At 39.7% G+C, this 24,224-nt stretch overlaps 1 protein-coding gene across 1 annotated transcript in view; it reads left to right on the top strand.

The window, feature by feature from the left end:
* Positions 1-24,224, top strand: part of LOC150079085 (uncharacterized) — a 49,813-nt gene that overhangs the window by 17,965 nt on the left and 7,624 nt on the right. The window contains exons 2-4 of the mRNA XM_090382945.1: positions 3,916-3,999; positions 21,084-21,247; positions 21,351-21,981. Coding sequence (XP_090239071.1) covers positions 3,916-3,999; positions 21,084-21,247; positions 21,351-21,981 — 879 coding nt within the window. The remainder of the gene's footprint in view (positions 1-3,915; positions 4,000-21,083; positions 21,248-21,350; positions 21,982-24,224) is intronic.

The raw sequence follows: 24,224 nt of genomic DNA, 5'->3' as shown, positions 1-24,224 counted from the left end.
TTAATTGACTTCTCCATTACTTTAGAAAGAGTAGAAGTAATCGTGCAATGGGATGATAATTGGATGTAAGGGATTTGTCACTCTTTTTTGGGAACTGGCCAGATACAGGCAAATTTCCAATCAGAAGGAAAATTACCTATGCAATAAGAAAGTGAAAAAAGGCAACACAGAGCAGAAGTAAGTTCAGGAGCACAGGTTTTGAGAAACAAGTGGAGAGATGCCATCAGGCCTGGATATTTCTTTCAAGATCAGCATTAGCATTAGTAGAGGCATATGATGCAAGAAAGCAAGCTTATGCAGCATCAGCCAAAAAAAAAAAAAAAAAAAAAAACTTCCACTTCACCTCTCCGTTCGTTCAAAATACCTGTCCAGCTGAGCCTTAAATTTATTTAGGCTATCAATTTCCACAACAAGGGGTGGAAGTCTGTTCCACCAACCAACTACCGGCTGGCTAAAGGCAAATTTCCGCACATCTATCCTGCATCTGTCTTTCCTCAATTTGAATTTATGCCCTCTCAGGTGATTATTCTGAGCAAGAGGAAGAATCCCATCAGCATTGAGCATGCTCAAACCATTCAAGGCTTTATACACCTCTATCAGATCACCTCGCCGGTGATCTGATAGAGGTGTATAAAGCCTCTCTATCAGATCACCTCACCGGTGCCTAGTCTCCAGACACTGTAATTTGCAAAACTTAAGCCTTTCTTCGTAAGAGCAACCCTTTGTTCCATTCCAGATTCGTCAAAATCCTTCTGATATCCTTTTGGCGAAAGACCACAGGAGACGTTGATTGTAGTGTATTGTGAATGGTTTGAAGTGATTTACCAAGGTCAATCATTTTTGTGTTGGAAGAAAAATAAGGTGCTAGCAGGTCAGCTTTATCTTTGGCTGATTGGCAATAGAACCAGCTGGTTGAGACAGAGGTGGGAACAGAGATGGGCAAAAGTTGAGGCCAATAGCTTTGGCAGGAGACCAGAATGCTCGACCTGGACAAGAAGCAAGTTTTCTATTTTTAGCCTGTTCAAAATCTAGTTTTGACTGATTAATAACTGCTTTACAATTGTTGCAAACTTTGGAGATTTGGCAACATTCTTCTCTTGAACAGCCTTAGCACATTTATTGGAAAACCAAGGTTTAGATAAAGGATGAGATTTTAAGGTGTCAAGCATGAAATAAAAGATTTCATCCCTACAAGAATAATTTCACTGGCACAATCTGAGCAAACAGTGACGTCAGAAGATTTGACACAGTAATCAAACCAAAGAAAAGATATCTCGCAGATCATCCTATTGTGCATTCTTGTAATGCCAAACAACTCAAGGTTGAGAAAGGTCACGAGAGAGAACGGCTCCATTGGAGAAGAGACCATCACCAAGTTGTGATCATTGGTGCCTAGGGGACCACTCACATCGACGGTGTACTTAGCAGAATTGTTTGTGAGAAAAAGATCAAGTGTGTTAGTTGTGTGGGTAGGATTGTCTGGTATTCTGGTAGGTAAATGAACAATCTGTATGAGGTCATTGGTAAGTGCAAAAGCCTCAGCATCTTGACCAACTTGGTCGGTGTGACTAGAAAACAGAAGCCAGCTGGAGTTGTGAACATTAATTTCACCAAGGAAAATTACCTCACTATTAGGAAATTTAAACTGGAGAAAGTCAAGTTTCAAAGGGAGAAAGTCAGAGTTCCAAGTGATTAGTGGAGCTGGGAGAACAATAGAGGCAACAGATGAATTTGACAGAATGTGGCAGAGAGAGTATAGTTTTCTGGTATAGTAAACTTCAGTTATTCAAAGAGATATTCATTGAACATTATCATTTTGTTGTTTACATAATACAACTAGTTTGCTACTACATTATGTACTTGATTGGGACCAAATTTAGACACGATGAGATCCTAAGCCAAAGCAGGATAATTTACTGGTTCATTTTGTGAGGATAATTTTTATCCTCACAAAATGAACCAGTTAGACTCTAAGTTGTAGCTTATTTGGTTTATGTCTAAATCTACCATGGTGCATGCCAATTACTATAGTAGAGAGAATTTCTGTAGGCTGGCCAAGATCATACACTAGATTAGAGGTTTCCAAACTTTCTCGGTTCACGGTACCCTTAGTGTCCCAGTAATTTTTTCGCGGTGTCCCTAGATCAAATAAATACCTAACACAGTAGTTAAGAGGTACTACTAAAAGTTATTATTCTTCAGTGTATTCAGAAACAAATATTCGTGTTAACTTAACTAATTTTGCATCATATCCCTTTCCAAGCCACTTCCCTGGACTTAATCATTTGATCCAAAAAGTTCTGCTGCAATTGTAATCATGTTCTGAGTAAGCCCAATGCTGATGGCATTTTACTCTTGCTGAGACTACACACGTGAGGTGGCATAAATTCAAATTAGCATTAGCATTAGCATTAGTAGAGGCATTTGATGCAAGAAAGCAAGCTTATGCAGCATCAGCCAAAAAAAAAAAAAAACCCACTTCCACTTCACCCCTCTGTTCGTTCAAAATACCTGTCCAGCTGAGCCTTAAACTTATTTAGGCTATCAACCTCCACCACAAGGGATGGAAGTCTGTTCCACCAACCAACCACCCGCTGGCTAAAGGCAAATTTCCGCACATCTATCCTACATCTGTCTTTCCTCAATTTGAATTTATGCCCTCTCAGGTGATTTTTCTGAGCTAGAGGAAGAATCCCATCAGCATTGAGCATGCTTAAACCATTCAAGGCTTTATACACCTCTATCAGATCACCTCGCTGGTGCCTAGTCTCCAGACACTGTAATTTGCAAAACTTAAGCCTTTCTTCGTAAGAGCACCCCTTTGTTCCATTCACTAATCTTGTTGCCCTTCTCTGTACTCGTTCCAGCAGCTCTACATCCTTCTTGAAATGAGGCCTCCAGACCTGTATACAGTACTCTAGGTGTGGCCTGACCATCGCCTTATACAATGGAATAATCACCTCCTTATCCCTGCTGGAAAAATTCCTGTATATCATTGACAATACTCCATGAGCTACTCTTGCAGCCCGTCTGCACTGCTCAGAGAACTTCATATCTGCCTGCACAACCACCCCCAAGTCCCTTTCATTCTCTACCACTGTCAGTGTTGTACCACAGAGTTGATACGTTGCTCTGGGGTTGCTGTTTCCCATGTGTAGTACTTTACATTTGTCAATGTTAAACTTCATTTGCCACCTCTCAGCCCATCTGCTCAACCTTTCCAGATCCTGTTGCAGCAGCATAGTGTCAGTAGTGTCCTTGACAACCCTACCAACCTTTGTATCGTCTGCAAACTTGGACAAATTGAGGAAGGATGGTTGCAGGATAGATATGCAGAAGTTTGCCTTCAGCCAGCAAATTTGTGATTCTCGGGACAAACTTCCATCTGGTGTTATTGAAGTAGTTAGTTAGAATAAATTCAAGAAAAAATTAGACAAAACTATTAGATGGGATGGACAGGTGTAATATGAGAAGTTTTTTTTTTTTTTTTTCTGGTGCTGTATAATCTAGCTTTCCTGCATCATTTGCCACTACTAATGCTATATAATAAGTTGTTATTACATAATTAAGACATCATTAAATTACTTTTCTTTAATCTTTTTCATGGTCCATAGAGTAAAGGGGTTGGGTGACTTACATTTGGTTCTTGGCCAAAAACTCTTGGACCAGCTAGTAGTGTTTTATTAAAAGCACCAATGTAACATGTGTTACATTAGTGAATTTGATAACCATCTTCTCTAAAGGCTGTTAAACATGTTCCTCATATCAAATGAAATGATAGAGTTATAATTGGCACAGCATATATAAATCTTTTGTGCCACCATAAAATTTTCAATCTGTCTGCCCTAATATTCATTAATCTTGTAAGTACCAGCTCATCCATTATACATTATAAAATATTGTGTTATATTTCAGGTGGCATACCTACTATTGATAACCAAGCTGTTTTAGCTGTCCAGTCTTTGTTGGAACCACAACCTGCTATTGCTGTTGAAGGTGGTACGTAATACTCAGTTGTGATTTTCTTGTATCCTCTTTGTGCTCTCTGGCTTAATTTAAAGATTAATTTATGTGATATGAGGGGTGAACAAAAAATATAAAATATTTTATTGAGCTCTGATGGCCATTGCATTCAACATAACCACCATCTAGTTTATTACATAATCCCATCTCTCCACCCATTTTCAAAATACTTCAGAAAAAATAGCTGTTGTATAGAGAAGATTTAAGATTAAGATACCCGAGTGATATTTATTAGCTGAATGTATGATGAAAATGGCAATCCTTCAGCTCATTCTTGAGCTTAGGAAATAGAAAATAGTCAGGAGCAAGATTTGGCTTATAGGCAGAGTGGAAAACTGTTTTATGCTTAAATCGTGCAGTGTTTCCTTCTCAGTTGAGGCACTATGCATACTTCATTGTGATGCAGTAGCCATCCAGACATTTTCAAATCAGGTATTTTTTGGCTCACTTCTGATTCAGTTTCCTTTAAAACTTCACTGTAAAATTGTTCTGATACAGCACAAGGTTTTTTCACAGTATTGAATGTAATAAGACCTTTCTTATTTAAAAAAAAAAAAAAAAAAAAAAAAAAGTGATGATCATCTATTTTCCAGCAGATTTCATGACTAGCCTCCCCCATGATCTTTGTTGTCTTGATTCGGCGTCATGATGTTGGATACAGGATGCATCTCCATTGATTAGTCTACTTAAAAATCACCTTTTTTTTTCTTTGACATCAGTAGATGTTTTTGGGGCAAACAGATATCAACTCTAAACTTCCAGTGTTCACATGTAAGAAATCAAGGAACCCAACATGAACAAAAAGTTCATTCCAAAATGCCCTTTCAAATTTGTTTGTCTGCTGTCCACAGCTAATACCCAAGGCCTCTGTACGTTTTTTGACTGTAATTTGTGTCATCAAGTATGGTAATAGATGCCCTCATCCTCAAGACTCAGAATGGACTGGAGCACACCATAATGTGGTTCCAGGGCATTGCACGCATTGGTAATGCCATATACTTGCTTGATTAATTAAAATAAAATATTTTATTAAGGAGCATTTGGTTTCATAAAATTTTTAATTTGGATCCCTGATCACCTTTGAAGACAGATGTAACTGATGATCTCATCTGCTTATTCTTGAAGACAAACATTATTGATGTTAATGGATATTCTGGATTAGGGTCATGTTCTGTGTTGGTTCTTCCATCTTTGAACTGTTAATGCTTTATAACCATATGCATCTCTAATAGTCTTGATGCTATCCAAGATAGTGAAGCCATTCCAGAATTCTTTTACTACATTTGCTCTAGGTGTACTTTCAGATTCACTGGCTATTGCAGCTACATGCAAATGTTCTCCTTAGGTAATGTGATTTAAATGCAGCAATAATGTGTTGGTCCATTGGTTGAATCAACAAAGTAGTATTTGCAGGGAGGAAAATTACCTGAATGTTTGGGTTAGGGTCATCTAATGAATTATGGTGGCCAGATGCATTATCCAAAGGAAGTAAAATTTTAAAGGGAATTTTCTTTTTGGTACAGTATTCCTTAACTGCAGGCACAAAGTAATTTGAAAACCACTCTTCAAGAAGTAATGCAGTAACCCATGCTTTTGAATTTGATTTTCAGTAAACAGGAAGACTGGATTTTACATAATTTTTTAAAGCTCTTGGGCTTTCTGAATGATAAATTAGCATAGGCTTCAATTTTAAAATCATCTGCAGCATTGGAACCTAACAAAATGGTTAGCCTATCTTTTACTTCTTTAAATCCCAGCATTGACTTCTCTTCCTTTGCTATAAATGTTATTGAAGACACTTTTTTCCATTAGTGAATGGTTTTATCAACGTTAAAAATCTGCATTTCAGAACAGTCTCCCTCATTAATGATCTTGGCTAGCTCATCAGGAAAATTAGCTATTGCTTGTGTGTGGCCCCTCGACGTGGGCACCTGTACGTGGTGAGGGGACCTCCCAGTGACGCTGCTGGACTTCCAGACTAGCATCACTGGGATCCAACGCCCACAGCCCAGGTTCCAGGCTTACATCAATGGAATCCGGCGTGTTTGCCGTGCGCTGCGACCCGTGGAAATTCGGAAAGGGGGATCCTGGTGGTTGAGGGGCCCAGCTTCAATACACCACTTTGGCCCCTGCTTCGACAAGACGGGTGGTCCTGGAAGGCCCGGCTAGGATCAATCGGCTAGTAGGCTCGCCTGCGAGGGTCAACCGTGTCAATGCCACGCCCCTACCCTCATGGTCCGAGGGACAGGATTCAGGCTGGCGGCGGTGCGGGCATAGTGTCTGGGTAGCCCTGGCGTCCCACTCCCAAGCGCATTTATTGCATGCCGGGTAGTGGGCGTCCCTTTGGGCTCTGTGGTGGGTGGGGAGCCCGGGCACTGAACAATTTAAAAAACTATATGAATCCTGAGAAACTTACTCCTTCAGGGGCCCCAACCCAGTCCCTATCTGAAAATTTAGACACAGATACAGATAGCATTATTGCTAAAAAGAGGCAGCGAACGGAATTACCATCAGGGCCTGTTCCAAGGTTCCTAATTATACAGTCCACCGGAGAAAAACCAATTGGTAAAATGTCACCCTTCTTCATACAGAAAGGGTTAGATGGGTTAGCAGGGTCACCCAAATCGGTTAAGAGGCTCTGTTCTGGAGACCTCTTAATTGTAACCAAAACTGACAGGCAGTCTGAGCAGCTACTCCGTACAACATCAATCGGAGGAATACCCATAACAGTGTCACCACACAGAACACTCAATTCATCGAGAGGTGTCATTTCGGAATGGGACCTTCCCGATGTAACTGAGGAGGAAATCTGCTTAGAACTGAAACCACAAGGAGTTACTGCCGTTAAGAGAATTACTGCGCGAAGGGATGGAAAAATTGTTAAAACCAGGAGCGTTATCCTGACTTTTAACACTCCTAAACCTCCTGACGAGATCAAAGCTGGATACATCAATTGTTCAGTGCGTCCATACGTTCCGAACCCTTTACGGTGTTTTAAATGCCAGAAGTATGGACATTCTCAAATGGCCTGCCATGGAGTCCTTGCATGCGCTCGATGCGGTGCAAAGGACCATGAAACAACAGCATGTTCAGCCGCAAAACCCACCTGTATTAACTGTGAGGGCGAACATCCGGCCTACTCACGAGCATGCCAGAGGTGGAAAGAAGAAAAAGAAATTCAACGGCTGAAGGCAGAGCTAAATATATCATACCAGGAGGCAAGGAAATCGGTCAAACCCCTGAATATCAACAGACCTACCTACGCCCAGAAGGTAGCAGGGAGATGTTCCGTCGGAACTCAGACGGACATGACCATTCCTCCAAAGGAGTCTTTCACTCCCATCGCGCGGTATCTCTTAAGTTCGCAAAAACCTGCACAGAAGGACCAATCAGCTGCCACTCCTATATCGGTACCACCTAATGCTCCATAAATTACAAAGGTAGTTATGAAAGATAAGAATAAGAAAGGGGAAGTCCCCCCATAACCCAAGAAAAGATGGATGTCGAGCAGAAGGAGGTACCCGAAGAGTCAGTCTTGGAACTCTTTGCGGAGGAGGAAATGGACACGGGACAGCGCCCTTTCTTCCCCAAAAAAGATAAATCCAAGACTGATAAAAGTAAGCCCTCAGCACCTCGGAAGCCGCCTGATGGACCCACCAAGCCAAAATAATGGCTATATTCCTACAATGGAATTGTCGTGGATTCCAGCGAAATATTGATGACATCAAGGCCCTCCTGCAAAAGCACGAGCCAGTTTGCTTTTACTTGCAGGAGACTTATCTGAAGGCAAATGATGATCCCACCATGCACAACATCGCAATTTTTCGAAAGGATAGAATTGCGGATGGTCTTGCTCATGGAGGAGTGGCTATCCTTGTGGGCAACCAGACCCCAGTTCAGCCATTGCAAATTACAACCAGCATAGAGGCTGTTGCAATTCGCCTTTCAGTGAGATTTTTATTAACCGTCTGTTCTATTTATTTTCCACCTAGGACTGACATCTCCCAGGAAGACCTTGATGATCTTGTAACGCAGTTGCCTCCCCCTTTCTTACTTCTCGGGGATTTTAATGGACATAACACCCTGTGGGGTAGTGCTAACCTTAATGCAAGGGGACGAGTCATACAGCGCACGTTCAATGACAATGACCTTTCCCTTCTAAATACTGGAACAAACACCTTCTTCCACATGCCTACCCGTACCTTTTCTGCCATTGATCTCTCTATCTGCTCCCCTTCTCTACTCCCCTCACTCACCTGGGAAGTGGAGGAGAACCCATTCGGAAGTGATCACTTCCCTGTGATAACCTCGCTACACAGTGGGAGACCATGTCTTCCCTTCAGGTTACCACGGTGGAAAATTGATCAGGCTGACTGGACTGCCTTCCAACATCAGGCAAATTTCCACCTGAATACAGTCAGTCAGGAGCCTATCAATGATGCAGTAACGTACATCACAGAGGTTATGGTCCAATCAGCTGCGAATGCTGTTCCAAAAACATCTGCCCGGTTTCCACCATTTCCCAAACCTTGGTGGAATTCCCAATGCACAGCAGCAAAAAAGGCTCAAAACAAAGCGTGGGGGATATTCCGAAGATATCCTACCACGAACAACCTTATAGCGTTTAAACGTGCACGAGCCAAAGCACGCTACATCCGCCGTCAGTGTCAAAGGGAATCGTGGATCCGCTTTACATCATCTATTACCCAGTCTACCAACTCTAAGGTAGTCTGGGATAAAATCCGGAAAATGAAGGGAAAACATACATCCCACCCTACTTCAATCCTAGATTATAATGGATGCGCTATTGCAGATCCAACTGCAATAGCCAACTCTCTTGGGGAAACATTCTCTAACATCTGTGCAACATCTTCGTATTCCCCAGAATTCCTGGTCCTGAAACATAAAATAGAAAAACAGGCACTTAATTTTAAGTGTAAGAGTGACTGTCCCTATAACGGGGAATTCTCTATACACGAACTGAAAAGAGCCCTCACTCTTTCAAAAGCAAGTGCTGTTGGACCAGATGGCATCCATTATGAAATGATTAAACATCTTTCACCAAAATCTATGGATTATCTGCTCACTCTGTATAACAGAATCTTTATCGAAGGGCAGTTTCCGGATTCCTGGCGCAAGGCAACCGTTCTTGCTTTTGCTAAGCCAGGAAAGGATCCAAAAGTCACTAGAAATTATCGTCCCATTGCTCTGACTAGCTGTTTGTGCAAAATACTGGAGAGAATGGTTAATTCTCGTTTAATCTGGTATTTAGAATCAAATGACCTTCTCTCCAACATCCAGTGCGGCTTCCGAAGGAACCGGTCCACTTTGGACCATCTTATTAGACTGGAAACATCCATCCGGGATGCTTTCCTAAAACGTGAACACTTGGTGTCGGTGTTCTTTGACATGGAGAAAGTGTATGACACAGCTTGGAGATTTGGCATATTAAAAGATTTGCACAGCCTAGGCCTTAGAGGGCATCGTCCTGTGTTTATTCAAAACTTTTTAGCCAATCGAGCTTTCCAAGTTCGTGTGGGATCCTCACTCTCTCGTTCCTTTAGCCAGGAGGAGGGAGTAACACAAGGATCAGTTTTAAGTGTCATGCTTTTCGCCATCAAAATAAATTCCATCACAGAACAACTTCCTCCAACTGTAAACAGTGCCCTCTATGTTGATGACTTTAGCATTTTTTGCCAGTCATGCAACATGAGGGTTATTGAAAGACAACTGCAGAAAGCCATTGATAATCTGAATGTCTGGGCACTTGCTAATGGCTTCAGGTTCTCGCCGGAGAAGACCGTTTGCGTATACTTTTGTCGCAAGCGTAATCTTCATCCTGAACCTGAATTAAGGCTCGGACAAAATGCTATTCCAGTAGTGTCAAGCACAAAATTCTTGGGACTTGTGTTCGACAAAAAGTTGACCTTTCTTGAACATATTCGTCAACTTCGTACAAAGTGCACGAAGGGACTAAATATTCTTCGCTCTCTCTCCTCTACTCGTTGGGGAGCAGATAGGTGTACCCTACTACGTATTTATCGTGCACTTGTACGATCCAAATTGGACTACGGGGCCCGGGTATACTCCTCAGCTAGAGACAGTGTCCTTCGATGGTTGGATCCCATCCACCATCAGGCTATCCGTATCGATACTGGAGCATTCCGAACATCTCCTGTCCAGAGCTTATACTTCGAAGCAAACGAACCACCGTTATCCCTTCGACGTAAGCAGTTGTCTTTAAGCTATGCTTTAAAGCTGAAATCCCTGCCAGACCATCCTACGTGGACATCTGTCTTTAAGCCACGTTGGGAAAACTTGTACAATGCCCGTCAGACTGCCAATCGACTTTTTGGCATTCGTGTCCAAGAGCTACTAAGAGAGTTTAACATCATGGTAGACAAGGTTGCACAAACACCAAAAGAGACCCTTCCACCCTGGCATGCTCATACTCCATCGTGCGACTTCTCCTTTAAGAAATGGGTAAAATCTGAAACCTCGTCATCTGTCTACCATCAGCTCTTTTCCGCACACCGAGCTGAGTATTCCGACTTCCTGCCCGTCTACACAGATGGCTCGAAGTCTGAATCGTGCGTAGGATCTGCTGTTGTCTTTCGGGACACTATAATATCTCAGCAGATTCTTCCTGAATCCAGCATATACACTGCAGAGCTGCATGCTATAGAGTTAGCCTTGGATCACATTCGAACTTCTCAATGCCAAAGGTCAATAATATATTCTGATTCTTTGAGTGTATTACAGGCTTTATTATCTTTGAGACACAACTGTCATCCAGTTCTCTCTCGGGTTCAGCAGAAGATATATTCTCTTCATAAATACAAATTTGATATCCGCTTCTGCTGGATTCCTAGCCACATTGGGATAAAGGGAAATGATTTGGCTGACACTGCAGCCAAATCAGCAGCTCCCACTAACGATTGTTGCCTGTCAGTCCCCTATACAGACTACAGGCAAATAATACACCAAAAGATATATTCCCAATGGCAAGAACTATGGCACAGAGAGAGAACAAATAAATTATACCAAATAAAGCCTCTAATACAAACATGGCAGTCCAGTCTGCGCAGGAATCGGAGCGAGGAAGTTGTTCTTGCCCGACTCCGCATAGGACATAGTCATCTGACACATTCGTTTCTGCTGAGGGCGGATGATCCTCCTATGTGCGAGCAATGCGACACCATTTTATCCGTTAAACATATTTTATGTAACTGTTCCAGTTTTAGTAATGCTCGTCTTATCGCTTTTAACCATCTGACTGAGCCTTATATACTCAGTCAGATTTTATCCGACAATGACAATGTGTCTGCTGTTTTTAGCTTTTTAAAATCAATAAACGTTTTTGCTCGTGTATAAAATTTATATTTTACTGTGATTTTTATTGATTTATTTTTTATACCTTTTATACATTTTGACATAGTGACCTAACTAATTAGGTCACTGAATGTTTAAAATTTTTTTATATATGACCTGGTCTTGGCACATTATAGCCTTGGAAGCTAATGCGCCAATAAAAAATCAAAACAATCAATCATATTGCTTGTGTATCTGTACTGGCTGCTTCACTTTGAACTTTTAATGTTATGGAGATTGCTCCCATGCTTAAATCTATTAAACCAGCCTCTACTGGCAGCAAATTCAGATCCTTAGCTGCCTCCCCTCTCCTGGTTTTCATGTCAGCAAAGAGAATTAGGGCCTTATTTTGGATGATCGTGTGGCTTAAGGGAACACTCTGGCTAGTTTGATCATCTATCCACATCATTAAAAGTTTTTCCATATTGGCAATAATATTGCACGTTTACAAATTATTGTTGTACTGCTTGGTGTAGCACTTCTCTCTTTATGTAGAATTTTCTCCTTGTTTTTAAGAACAGTAATAACTGTAGTGTAAGGTAAGCTTGGCCATGATCTATCTTACTGTTTGGTACATTATCATCATTCAATTTAATAATTTTACTCTTGATATCTAATGTGGGAGACTGACGGCTCTTCTTCTTTTCACTTTTACTATTATATTACATAAATTATTATATTAGGTAAATATATATACTTACAAAAAAAAAAAAAAAAAAAACTATTACATTAGGGTTGCCCGGTAAGTTATTGCATATACCCATGTGTATTGTGTCTGTAAATTGTGTGTGTTCTCTGGTTGATTTGCCTGTTTTGCTGGACGATAAAACCCCAGTTTCTAGGGAAAAAACCTTGCTATCTATGCCTGAGACCAACTAACTCAGCCACATAGTGAAAAAAGCCCAAAAAGTTCCTCTTGTCATTGACAGGATTCAAACCCAGGCCTTTTCCACCTGGTGTAGGGAGAACGGTGATAATACCACTGTGTTACCCACACAGACAATATATACGTAAAAACCAAACTATTATATTAGGGTCACCTGATAATTTCATTGTCTGTAAATTGCATTTTTTCTGGTTGAATATATACATACAGTATTATAATGCATAAAAGTTTGTAATCAACACCAAAACAGAGATAAACAGCATGCAACAATGCAGAATACAAACTGACCCCACCACATGGAGCGCAGTCGGTTGATTTGCCGTCATGTCGTCAGTGCAGATTAGGTGTCTCAGGAATGGAGCATAGGGTATAATTAAAAAGTATCATAAATACAGATCGTCTTAAAGCTGGGTACGCCTGTGTTGAGATGTTTTGTGGATCAGTTGAATTAGCTTTAAGTGAATCAGTTTAATTAAAGAACACTTTAAAACCCAACTTAAATGGCCGCAAGTTGCACGGGTGTTGGATGTTTTTGATGAGCCAAATTTGGCAGTGGTACTTCCGATATAACATGTGTTGCAGCTTGGTTGACAGTTAATGAGGTATATGATATTATTAAGGTCATTTGTAGAATATTTGTATGTGTCTTTATAATCTACCTAGCCACCATTGAAAGCCAAATCCTACACCCCTTTCCCCCTGAACTAAAATTATACATGCACTATGCCAACGACATTCTTGTAGTAGGCAACAGATCCATTATTAATAACCTCTTCGTAAAACTTAACTCTGTATATGATAGACTTAAATTCACCCTTGAAATTGGACAGAACAATCAGATAAATTTCCTTAATCTCACTATCTATATAACAGGCACAAAATTAAATACGAAAATTTTCAGGAAAAATACAAACACCGGTAAATACTTATATTTTGCTTCTCATCACCCTCTAAACACTAAAAAGGCAGTTTTATATAACCAAATTCACAATGCACTAAAGTACAGTTCCTCACCCACCGACTTTCACAATGAAATACAGTATATTACCGACAAATTTATATCCAGAGGTTACCCCCACCAACTCATTTTAAATACAATCCTTAACGCTAAAAATAAAATTAAATCTAACATCCCAACCAAAGACAAAAATAAAATTAACATCCGCATAGTCCTCCCTTACCACAATGAACTAGCAGGACAGTTCCGACGCCTATTTAACAACACTGATATCTCCCTTGTTTTTTCCACCTACAACAAATTAGGATCCTTCTTCAGCACCTATAAAGACACATACAAATATTCTACAAACGACCTTAATAATATTATATACCTCATTAATTGTCAACCAAACTGCAACACATGTTATATCGGAAGTACCACTACCAAATTTGGCTCATCAAAAACATCCAACACCCGTGCATACTACCATTTCCATAGTCTCACGTCTAACCAATCTGTCACAGAACTTGCAACTCATGCCCAGACTCACAACCACAACCCGCTCATCGATTCTGCCATTTCCATCATTAAACTAAAATCCAGCTACAGAATACTTCAATATGAAGCTCTAGTTATTGAATGGTACAAGCACCACTCTAACCTCCAAATTCTAAATTCTAAACTCCCCTTCAATCTTTCCCCAATTTGGAACCTCTCGAGAAAGTTCCCACATGTCAAAAAAGGCATCACGAGAGTATAATTTTTTATTCTTAAAATACCATATGTGTTCTCTCCCCACACATTGCCAACTGAAGACATTCTTTAACTAACGAAAGTCCTCGTAAAGACTATTGGCTTCACCGGATTCACTTACATAGTTTTTAATTATTCTTCTTTTTTTTTTATTTCGATGACAACCGAGGATAGGATGTGTACACTTCTGTTTCCTTGCGCCCATTTAACTCAGTCAACTTTTACTTACTTCCCTCCCTTTCAATTTAACAGTTCAACGTAAACATTAACCACGCTACCTAAGTAAACCATCGCAGATTAATTTCAAGGTGAGTACCGCTTTTTAAGCTTTCGCTATTCTTTTCTAGACTATAATATAATAAATAATAAATATTTTTTATTATTTATTATATTATAATAAAGTATTTTTAGTATTTTTTAATACTAAAAAAGTATTTTTTACGAATTAAAAATTTATTATATTAAATAAAATAGTAATAAAATACTTACGTATTTTATAATACGTAAGTATAAATTATAATACGTAAGTCGTAATAAAATGCTTACGTATTTTATTACGACTATTACGTAATAAAATATTGCTAATGCTTTTGCTTCTATCGTAAACAAACTTGTTTTTTGTTTGATTTTCTATCCAAACAGATGACAGGTGTTCCATCTCTTTCAATTCTTGGGTCTTAATCTAATGGATTTTAATTACACTTTGAGTCGTTCCCACTATGAAAGTTGTTTTTATTTTCTCCGCATTCTTTGTAATTCTCTGCGTTGCCTCATTTAGGTCTGTAGCACGTGCAATATCACCTGGTCTTTCATTTCGCTCAAAGCGTTTCACAACTTCATATTTTTTCTCTATCGACAGAGGCGGACTGGCCATAAGCCTTACCGGGGAAACCCCGGTGGGCCGGAGGCCGGTGTGATTTTGGCCATAAACCATAGTATGAGGCCACTATAAATTTTCCCGGGTAAGAATTTTTGACCCAGTCCGCCTCTGTTTATCGTTATTGCGCTTTTTTTCTCTCTCTGAATCTGCAGTGTCTTTGCCAGGACGCTTCCTTTTCACACCTTTTAAGTATTTTACTAAGTTTTATGGAATAAAGCGCAATTACAAAACGAGGAGGCACGCTTAATACACATAAACAAAGCTGCGCGCGTATAGCAACTGAATAAACAACACCATAAAGGCCGAGATACACTATTAACACCCCACATTTTACTAAAGCACATTTCTGGGGGTTACTACCATAAAACAATAAAAACAATTTCCAGTTTCATTTCTGCTAGTGGAATCTGTTATAAACTGGTTGTAAACTCCATCTAATTGCATTTGCGATTATATCGATAGCTGGAATTGTGTTGGTTTTTACGTTATTATGGTGAAATGTGTTTCCCCTTCACTGATATAAAACACATAAATACATTTTCAGAATCTTCTTCATTCCTATCGTGTTGCGTTCGGTTGGGGTGATTCCGCGTTCGACTGCCATTTCTTGTAAACACAAAGGCGAATTGTGCATAAGCGAATTCGGTTCGTGTTATATAAGATATGCTTCCCCTATTTATAAATCGTGTATGATCGAATTCATGTAATGTAAACACATGTTATACAAGGACCGACTGTACTTGGATCTTAGAAAGGCTTTTGATACTGTTGCACATGGAAGACTGCTGCACAAATTGGAACAGTGTGGCATTGGAGGCAAATTGCTGCTATGGATAAAGGGATGGTTGAGGGGGAGAAGACAGAGAGTGGTAATCAATGGACACTGCTCATCATGGACTAATGTTATTAGTGGAGTCCCTCAGGGTTCAGTGTTGGGTCCATTATTGTTTTCTGTATTTATAAATAATATTGATGATGGTATATCAAGCTTAATGTCCAAATTTGCAGACGATACAAAGGTTGGCAGGGTTGATAAGGACACTACTGATGCTATGCTGCTGCAACAGGATCTGGAAAGGTTGAGCAGATGAGCTGAGAGGTGGCAAATGAAGTTTAACATTGACAAATGTAAAGTACTACATATGGGAAACATCAACCCCAGAGCAACGTATCAACTCTGATACTACACTGACAGTGGTAGAGAATGAAAAGGACCTGGGGGTAATTGTGCAGGTAGATATGAAGTTCTCTGAGCAGTGCAGACGGGCTGCAAGAGTAGCTCATGGTGTCTTGTCAATGATATACAGGAATTTTTCTAGCAGGTATAAGGAGGTGATTATTCCCTTGTATAAGGCAATGGTCAGGCCACACCTTGAGTACTGTATACAGGCGGCGCCTCCGTAGCCAGGTGGGAAGGAGCAGCAGTGCGTAGCACACGCTTCTCGATTAGACTGGGGTTCGAGCCCGTCACCACCAAATACGGAGGATGCGGAAAGGTCAAGGAATGACCACCGCATTTCCTGGAGCAATATGGCCTTAGTTGCTAATGCTCCTAAAAACCAAAACAAATAACAAAAAATAACTGTATACAGGTCTGGAGGCCTCATTTCAAGAAGGATGTAGAGCTACTGGAACGAGTACAGAGAAGGGCATCAAGATTAGTGAATGGAACAAAGGGTTGCTCTTACAAAGAAAGGCTTAAGTTTTGCAAATTACAGTGTCTGGAGACAGGCACCTGTGAGGTGATCTGATTGAGGTGTATAAAGCCTTGAATGGTTTGAGCATGCTCAGTGCTGATGGGATTCTTCCTCTTGCTCAGAATAATCACCTGAGAGGGCATAAATTCAAATTGAGGAAAGACAGATAGACAGATGTAGGATAGATGTGCGGAAATTTGCCTTTAGCCAGCAGGTAGTTGGTTGGTGGAACAGACTTCCATCCCTTGTTGTGGAACTTGATAGCCTAAATAAATTTAAGGCTCAGCTGGACAGGTATTTTGAACGAACAGAAGGTTGAAGTGGAAGTGGTTTTTTTTTTTGGCTGATGCTGCATATGCTTGCTTTCTTGCATCATATGCCTCTACTAATGCTAATATCATTACTGTACCCAGAACTATTTAACATAATTTAAGAGATGAAAAAATGTAAATTTGTTAACTCTGTGACTTGTGAGCACTTAATCTTTATTTTCTTCAGTATAGCACTTTAGTGTAATGTATTCTGTAATGTTTCAGAATAAATCATTAACTCAATTTTTGATATTGCTTTTTATATTTTTATGTATGAGTGCATTCTGAACTTTTTCAATGCCAACATGCTATGCGCATCCAAAAATAATTTTACATCCACCCACAATTTTGTAATTATTCAATGCTCACCCTTTTTTATTCCTTATCTTTATGAGTTGATAATAAATGCAACAATACTTAACTTCCTCTTTTCCTTGTCAAAAAACATAAATAAGAGTAACAGAGAGGGAAGATGTGCTGTACTAAGTACAAGCTTAACCAAGGTCATCTGAAATCAACTCGGTTATTAGTTTCAAAGAGAAACAATGTGTCCAGAGCTTATATGAAGAAATAAATGTAAAATTTTTAATTTTAAAATTAAAAATAAAAATAAACTTTATGTACTCAATAGTTGTATTTTAATCAATCAATCAATCAGTTACATCAATATTCAATTCAAAATTATGATATTATACCAAAATTTGGGGACAACATGACACCGACTTTGGAAATCTCTGCTGTATACATTTTTATCTTTTGGAACCAAGTGATATCTCTTAATATATAGTTATGATTTTTTTTATATGTACATTGAATATTCAAGCCTTTTGATTCTCTTTTATAAATTTCTGATGAACAGCACTATTAGAATGAAAATGTTTTCCACTTAAGATTGTGGTTAGCATTAGCATTAGTAGAGGCATACAATGAAAGAAAGCAAGCTTATGCAGCATCAGCCAAAAAAAAACAACCTCCCATTTCACCCCTCCATTTGTTCCAAATGCCTGTCCAGCTCAGCCTTAAATTTATTTAGGCTATCAACCTCCACAACAAAAGATGGAAGTCTGTTCCACCAATCAACTGTCCTCTGGCTAAAGGCAAATTTCTGCACATCTATTCTACAGCTGTCTTTCCTCAATTTGAATCTATGCCCCCTCAGGTTCTTAATTTGAGCAAGAGGAAGAATCCCATCAGCATTCAGCTTGCTCAACCCATTCAAGGCCTTATACACCTCAATCAGATCACTTCGCAGGCGCTGCAGGCACTGCAATTTGCAGAACTTAAACCTTTCTTGGTAAGAGCACTCCCTTTGTTCCCCTCACCAATCTTGTTGCTTCTTTGTACTCCTTCTAGCAACTCTACATCCTTCCTAAAATGAGGCCTCCAGACCTGTACACGGTACTCTAGGTGTGGCCTGAGTATTGCCTTGTATAACGGAATAATCACATTCCTGTCCCTGCTATCAAAATTCCTATATATCATTGACAAGATGCCATGACCTGCCCTTGGCAGCCTGTCTGCATTGCTCAGAAAACTTCATATCTGACTGCACAATTACTCCCAGGTCTTTTTCATTTTCTACCACCTTAAGTGTAGTACCACACAGTTGGTACGTCTCTCCGGGGTTACTTCTACCCATATGCAGTACTTCGCATTTGTCAATATTAAACTTCAGTTGTCACTTCTCAGCCCATTTACCCAACTTATCTAGATCCAGTTGGAGTAGCATACTATCTTTACTGTTGTCAGCAGCCCTGCCAACCTGTGTAACATCTGCAAACTTGTACATTAAACCTGCTATACCTTCATCAATATCATTGATGAATATACAAAACAACAATGGGCCAAACACCAAACCCTGGGGAACTCCACTAATAACATTTATCCACGAAGAGCAGTGTCCATTGATTACCACTCTCTGTCGTCTCCCACTCAGAATGGTATTAAGGGTAAGTTGCTACAATGGATAAAAGGATGGTTAAGTGGGAGAAGACAGAGTGTGGTAATCGATGGGTGCTGCTCTTCTTGGACTAATGTTATTAGTGGAGTCCCACAGGGTTCGGTGTTAGGTCCACTGTTGTTTTGTATATTTATCAAGGATATTGATGAAGGTATATCAGGCTTAATGTCGAAGTTTGCAGATGATACAAAGGTTGGCAGGGTTGTTAATGACAGTGATGGCAGTATGCTACTGCAACAGGATCTAGATAATTTGGGCAGATGGGCTAAGAAGTGGCAACTGAACTTGACAAATGCAAAGTACTGCATATGGGTAGAAGTAACCCCAGAGAGACGTACCAACTGTGTGGTACTACACTTAAGGTGGTAGAAAATGAAAAAGACCTGGGAGTAATTGTGCAGTCAGATATGAAGTTTTCTGAGCAATGCAGACAGGCTGCTAGGGCAGGTCATGGGGTTTTGTCAATGATATATAGGAATTTTGCTAGCAGGGAAAAGGAGGTGATTATCCCTCTGTATAAGGCAATGGTCAGGCCACGCCTTGAGTACTGCGTACAGGTCTGGAGGCCTCATTTTAGGAAGGATGTAGATTTACTTGAGCGTGTACAGAGAAGGGCAACAAGATTGGTGAGGGGAATGAAGGGATCCTCTTACCAAGAGAGGCTTAAGTTCTGCAAATTGCAGTGGCTGGAGACTAGGCACCTGTGCGGTGATCTGATTGAGGTGTATAAGGCGTTGAATGGGTTGAGCACGCTGAATTCTGATGGGATCCTTCCACTTGTTCAGATTACGAACCTAAGGGGGCATAAATTCAAATTAAGAAAAGACAGATGTAGATTAGATGTGTGGAAATTTGCCTTTAGCCAGCGGGTGGTTAATTGCTGGAACAAACTTCCATCTGTCATTGTGGAAGTTGATAGGTTGAATAAATTTAAGGAGGAACTGGACAAGCATTTGGAGGGAATGGTGTGATTTTTTTTTTTTTTTTTTTTTTGGCTGATGCTGCATAAGCTCATACACTTGCTTTCTTGCATCAAATGCCACTACTACTACTACTAGGGCGCCTCCATAGCCATGTGGGAAGGAGCAGCAGTGTGTAGCACACGCTTCTTGATTAGACCGGGGTTCGAGCCCGTCACCACCAAATACGGAGGATGCGGAAAGGTCAAGGGAATGACCACCGCATATTCCCGGAGCAATATGGCCTTAGTTGCTAATGCTCCTAAAAACCAAATAACAAACAACAACAAACTACTACTACTACTCAACCAACCCTTTATCCATTGTAGCAACTTACCCTTAATGCCATACCTCTCCAGTTTGTACAGCAGTCTTCCATGTGCAACAGTATCAAAAGCTTTCCTGAAATCCAAGTATATGATATAAAAATTATTTTTGGCATTCAGTTCCTTTGTGACCACATCATAGTATCCAATCAGATTGGTCAGACAAGACCTCCCTTTAACTAACCCATGCTGTGTCTCAACTATTACTGCAGGCTTGTCTAGATGATCCTGCAATACTTCTTTAACCAGTGATTCCATTATTTTCCCCGGAACACAAGTTAAACTAACAGGTCTGTAGTTACTTATGTCACCTTTTAACCCCCCTTTGTGAATTGGTGATACATTTGCACACCTCCAGTCCATTGGGACCTCCCCTGAGTCCAAGGAAGCTCTCATAATTATGGCTAAGGGTTTGCTTACTTCCTTTGCTGCCTCCTTTAATATAACTAGATAGATGCTGTCCACCCCAGGTGCCAAGACTAGGTTAACTGGTCTTGGGCAGTAGTTTACACTTTTTCCTTCAACAAATCTGATTTTTCCCCCCTCCTTGTACATGCAAGACTGGCCTAAAATGCACAAAAAATTATAGATATGATGCACTGGCATCTCATGGCCTTACTTGCCTATGTGCATATATCTCAGACCACTGAGTGCCTATAAGAATCACTTTCTTGCAGTCTAGCATTCCTTTCATTATGTTTTGGCCTTATTTAAAACAAGTAATTTGGAAGAATTTATTTATTTTATTTATTTATTCAAAAATTTACAGTTGTTTATGCTCTTTCATCATTTAATTATCCAGGAATGTAATTATCATATGTGTATTAAAGATAAATTCCTATGTTTTCTTTAAGTAACATCATCTTTCTATCAGACATCTAATATTTTCACACAAGTCATATTTGCTGTCATGATTATTTTTAAACATTCACACAAGAATCTGATATACATATTTTGCATTTATTTGTTTGTAACAGAAGATGAAGATGTATTTCTCTGTGGGAAGTGCAAGAAACAGTTCACCTCTTTAGCATTGTTTGTATCTCACAAGAATGAGCATAATAATGTTACTACAAATAACAATAGCAGTAATGGATCATTGCCTGTTTCTCAAAATGCCCTAGTGGTTCGCAAAATTCAGGTACTTATATGAGAACTTTAAGTTTTTTTATGCCTGTATTTAATTTTATACCTTTATGTCAATTTTCTTTAATATGATTTTGCAAAATTGTTTATTGTTTTAGGTTCCACCTTCACCTTTAACTACTCTGTCACCAAGTGTAGTTCTGAACGAAGCAGATTTACTCTCTTTGACTGCTAGCATTGATCAGCCTGCTGTTACGATAACGTCATGCCCAACTATCCACACAGTGACTACATCTCAGAACTCATCTATTCCTTCAGTAAGTACAGAAGAACAAGCAGTTTCAAACTCTATCCAGCAGTTGGAATCTCCAATATTATCTCAATCAAACCATCCACAATCCCAAACTCAGCAATCCCACACCGTAGGATTATCACTGATTGCAAATACTTTAGTATCCACACCAATACTTGTTGCCAGTCAGCCAAATAATTCAAATTCAACGGTGCCAAGTATGGTTGTGAGCATTGGTAGTCCAATACTTTCCAAGGGTGGTACTTTACAAGCCAGCTCAGGACCCCCTCCTATTCTTCCAAAGACAACCAGTGTTGCAGTTGAGCCAATTGTCCTCTCGGCGGATAATTCAGAACAAATAGATCCTACTTCAAAACCACAATTGCCGTCCAGAGATGTTAGTACAGTAAATATTATCACTGAATTCCATAGCAGCATGGTAAGAAGTAGGAAACGAACTATGAACAATGAAAATTCTGATGCTACTCAAAAAGTAAGTATAATATTTTAATTCTTCCTATCTTTAATAGGTGTCTCTGTAGTCAGGTGGGCAGGAGCAGCAGTGTGTAGCACACACTTCTTGATTAGACCCGAGTTTGAGCCTGTGACCACCAAATACGGAGGATGCGGAAAGGTCAGGGAATGACCACCGCATATCCCGGGGCAATATGGTGTTAGTTGATAATGCTCCTAGAAACCAATCTTTAATTTGTATTTTTTTTTTTTTTTAGGTAATTTTTAACTGTTAAAAAAATACTAGGAGGAATTGCAAGAAGATACAGCTGCATTTTTTTTCACTACTCAAGCTCTAAATGGAAACCTCCCCTCCTCCCCTCAAATATTTTGTTGGGAAGGAGGGGAGGGAACTTTTAGTATGATCAGTTAATGCTATCTATAGTTCGAAATTTGAAGCTTTTCAGAATAAAACATTTAAAGTAGTCAGGTGTTGTCAAAAGATTTTTCTTTTTTTTCTGTAGCTAAGTAGTTCATTAATGCTGTGAAATAAGTTTTAGAGTGTATTTTTCATTTCAAGGAGCTGTATCTTTAGAACCTGTATTTTAAAGGTTTTCTTCTTTTATTATATTCTTATGTGGTCTGAAATGTGACACATAAGTTGTTAATGGATGTTACTTGATACTGAAATTTATGAATAAATATTAAAAATAAAATTTATAATGCACTCAAGAATATTGCATATTGCCACTGTGCTAGAAATGTAGCATTGCAATAGCTGTAGCTTTAATTTTTTAACTTATATCATGCTTGAGCACAACAGCAAGACAAATGGCTCAGAGAAATGAGATATTTTGGTTTTAGGGAAGTAGAGGGATGACTGAAGGCAGTGGCACCTCCGTAGCCAGGTGGGAAGGAGCAGCAGTGCGTAGCACATACTTCTTGATAGACTGGGGTTCGAGCCCGTGACTACAAATACGGACGATGCTGAAAGGTCAGGGAATGACCACCACATATCCCAGAGCAATAAAGCCTTAGTTGAAAATGCTCCTAAAAACCAAATAACAAACTGAAGGCAGTCCTATGGATACAAGTCATACACAGTAACTTGTATGTGTTATGCCTGGATTGCGAAATTAACCAATTCATGAACTGGGCAAATTTTTGTCCATTCTGTGAACTCGCCTCTCCTCTTTGCCCATTTAGCATTAGCATTAGTAGAGGAATATGATGCAAGAAAGCAAGCTTATGCAGCATCAGCCAAAAAAAAAAATAAATAAATAAATAAAAAATAACCACTTTCACTTCACCCCTCCATTTGTTTGAAATACCTGTCCAGCTGAGCCTTAAATTTATTTAGTCTATCAACTTCCACAACAAGGGATGGAAGTCTGTTCCACCAACCAACTACCCGCTGGCTAAAGGCAAATTTCCACACATCTATCCTACATCCGTCTTTCCTAAATTTGAATTTATGCCCTCTCAGGTGATTATTCTGAGCAAGAGGAAGAATCCCATCAGCATTGAGCATGCTCAAACCATTCAAGGCTTTATACACCTCTATCAGATCACCTCCAGACACTGTAATTTGCAAAACTTAAGCCTTTCTTTGTAAGAGCAACCCTTTGTTCCATTCACTAATCTTGTTGCCCTTCTCTGTACTTGTTCCAGCAGCTCTACATCCTTCTTGAAATGAGGCCTCCAGACTTCTATACAGTACTCAAGGTGTGGCCTGACCATTGCCATATAAAAGGGAATAATCACCTCCTTATCCCTGCTAGAAAAATTCCTGTATATCATTGACAAGACACCATGAGCTACTCTTGCAGCCCATCTGCACTGGTCAGAAAACTTCATATCTGCCTGCACAATTACCCCCAGGTCCTTTTCATTCTCTATCAGTGTAGTACCACAGAGTTGATACATTACTCTGGGGTTACTGTTTCCCATATGTAGTACTTTACATTTGTCAATGTTAAACTTCATTTGCCACCTCTCAGCCCATCTGCTCAACCTTTCCAGATCCTGTTGCAGCAGCATACTGTCAATAGTGTTCTTAACAACCCTGCCAACCTTTGTATCATCTGCAAACTTGAACATTAAGCTTGATATACCATCATCAATATCATTTATAAATATAGAAAACAACAATGGACCCAATGCTGAACCCTGAGGGACTCCACTAATAATGTTTGTCCATGATGAGCAGTGTCCATTGATTACCACTCTGTCTTCTCCCCCTCAACAATCCCTTTATCCATAGCAGCAATTTGCCTCCAATGCCACA

This window comes from Mastigoproctus giganteus, chromosome 10 (genome assembly GCF_048544385.1).
Source record: "Mastigoproctus giganteus isolate SK-2022 chromosome 10, ASM4854438v1, whole genome shotgun sequence".
Lineage (NCBI taxonomy): Eukaryota > Metazoa > Arthropoda > Arachnida > Uropygi > Thelyphonidae > Mastigoproctus > Mastigoproctus giganteus.
The sequence above is the reverse complement of the archived record's forward strand: the minus strand, read 5'-3'. Positions and strand labels throughout refer to the sequence as shown.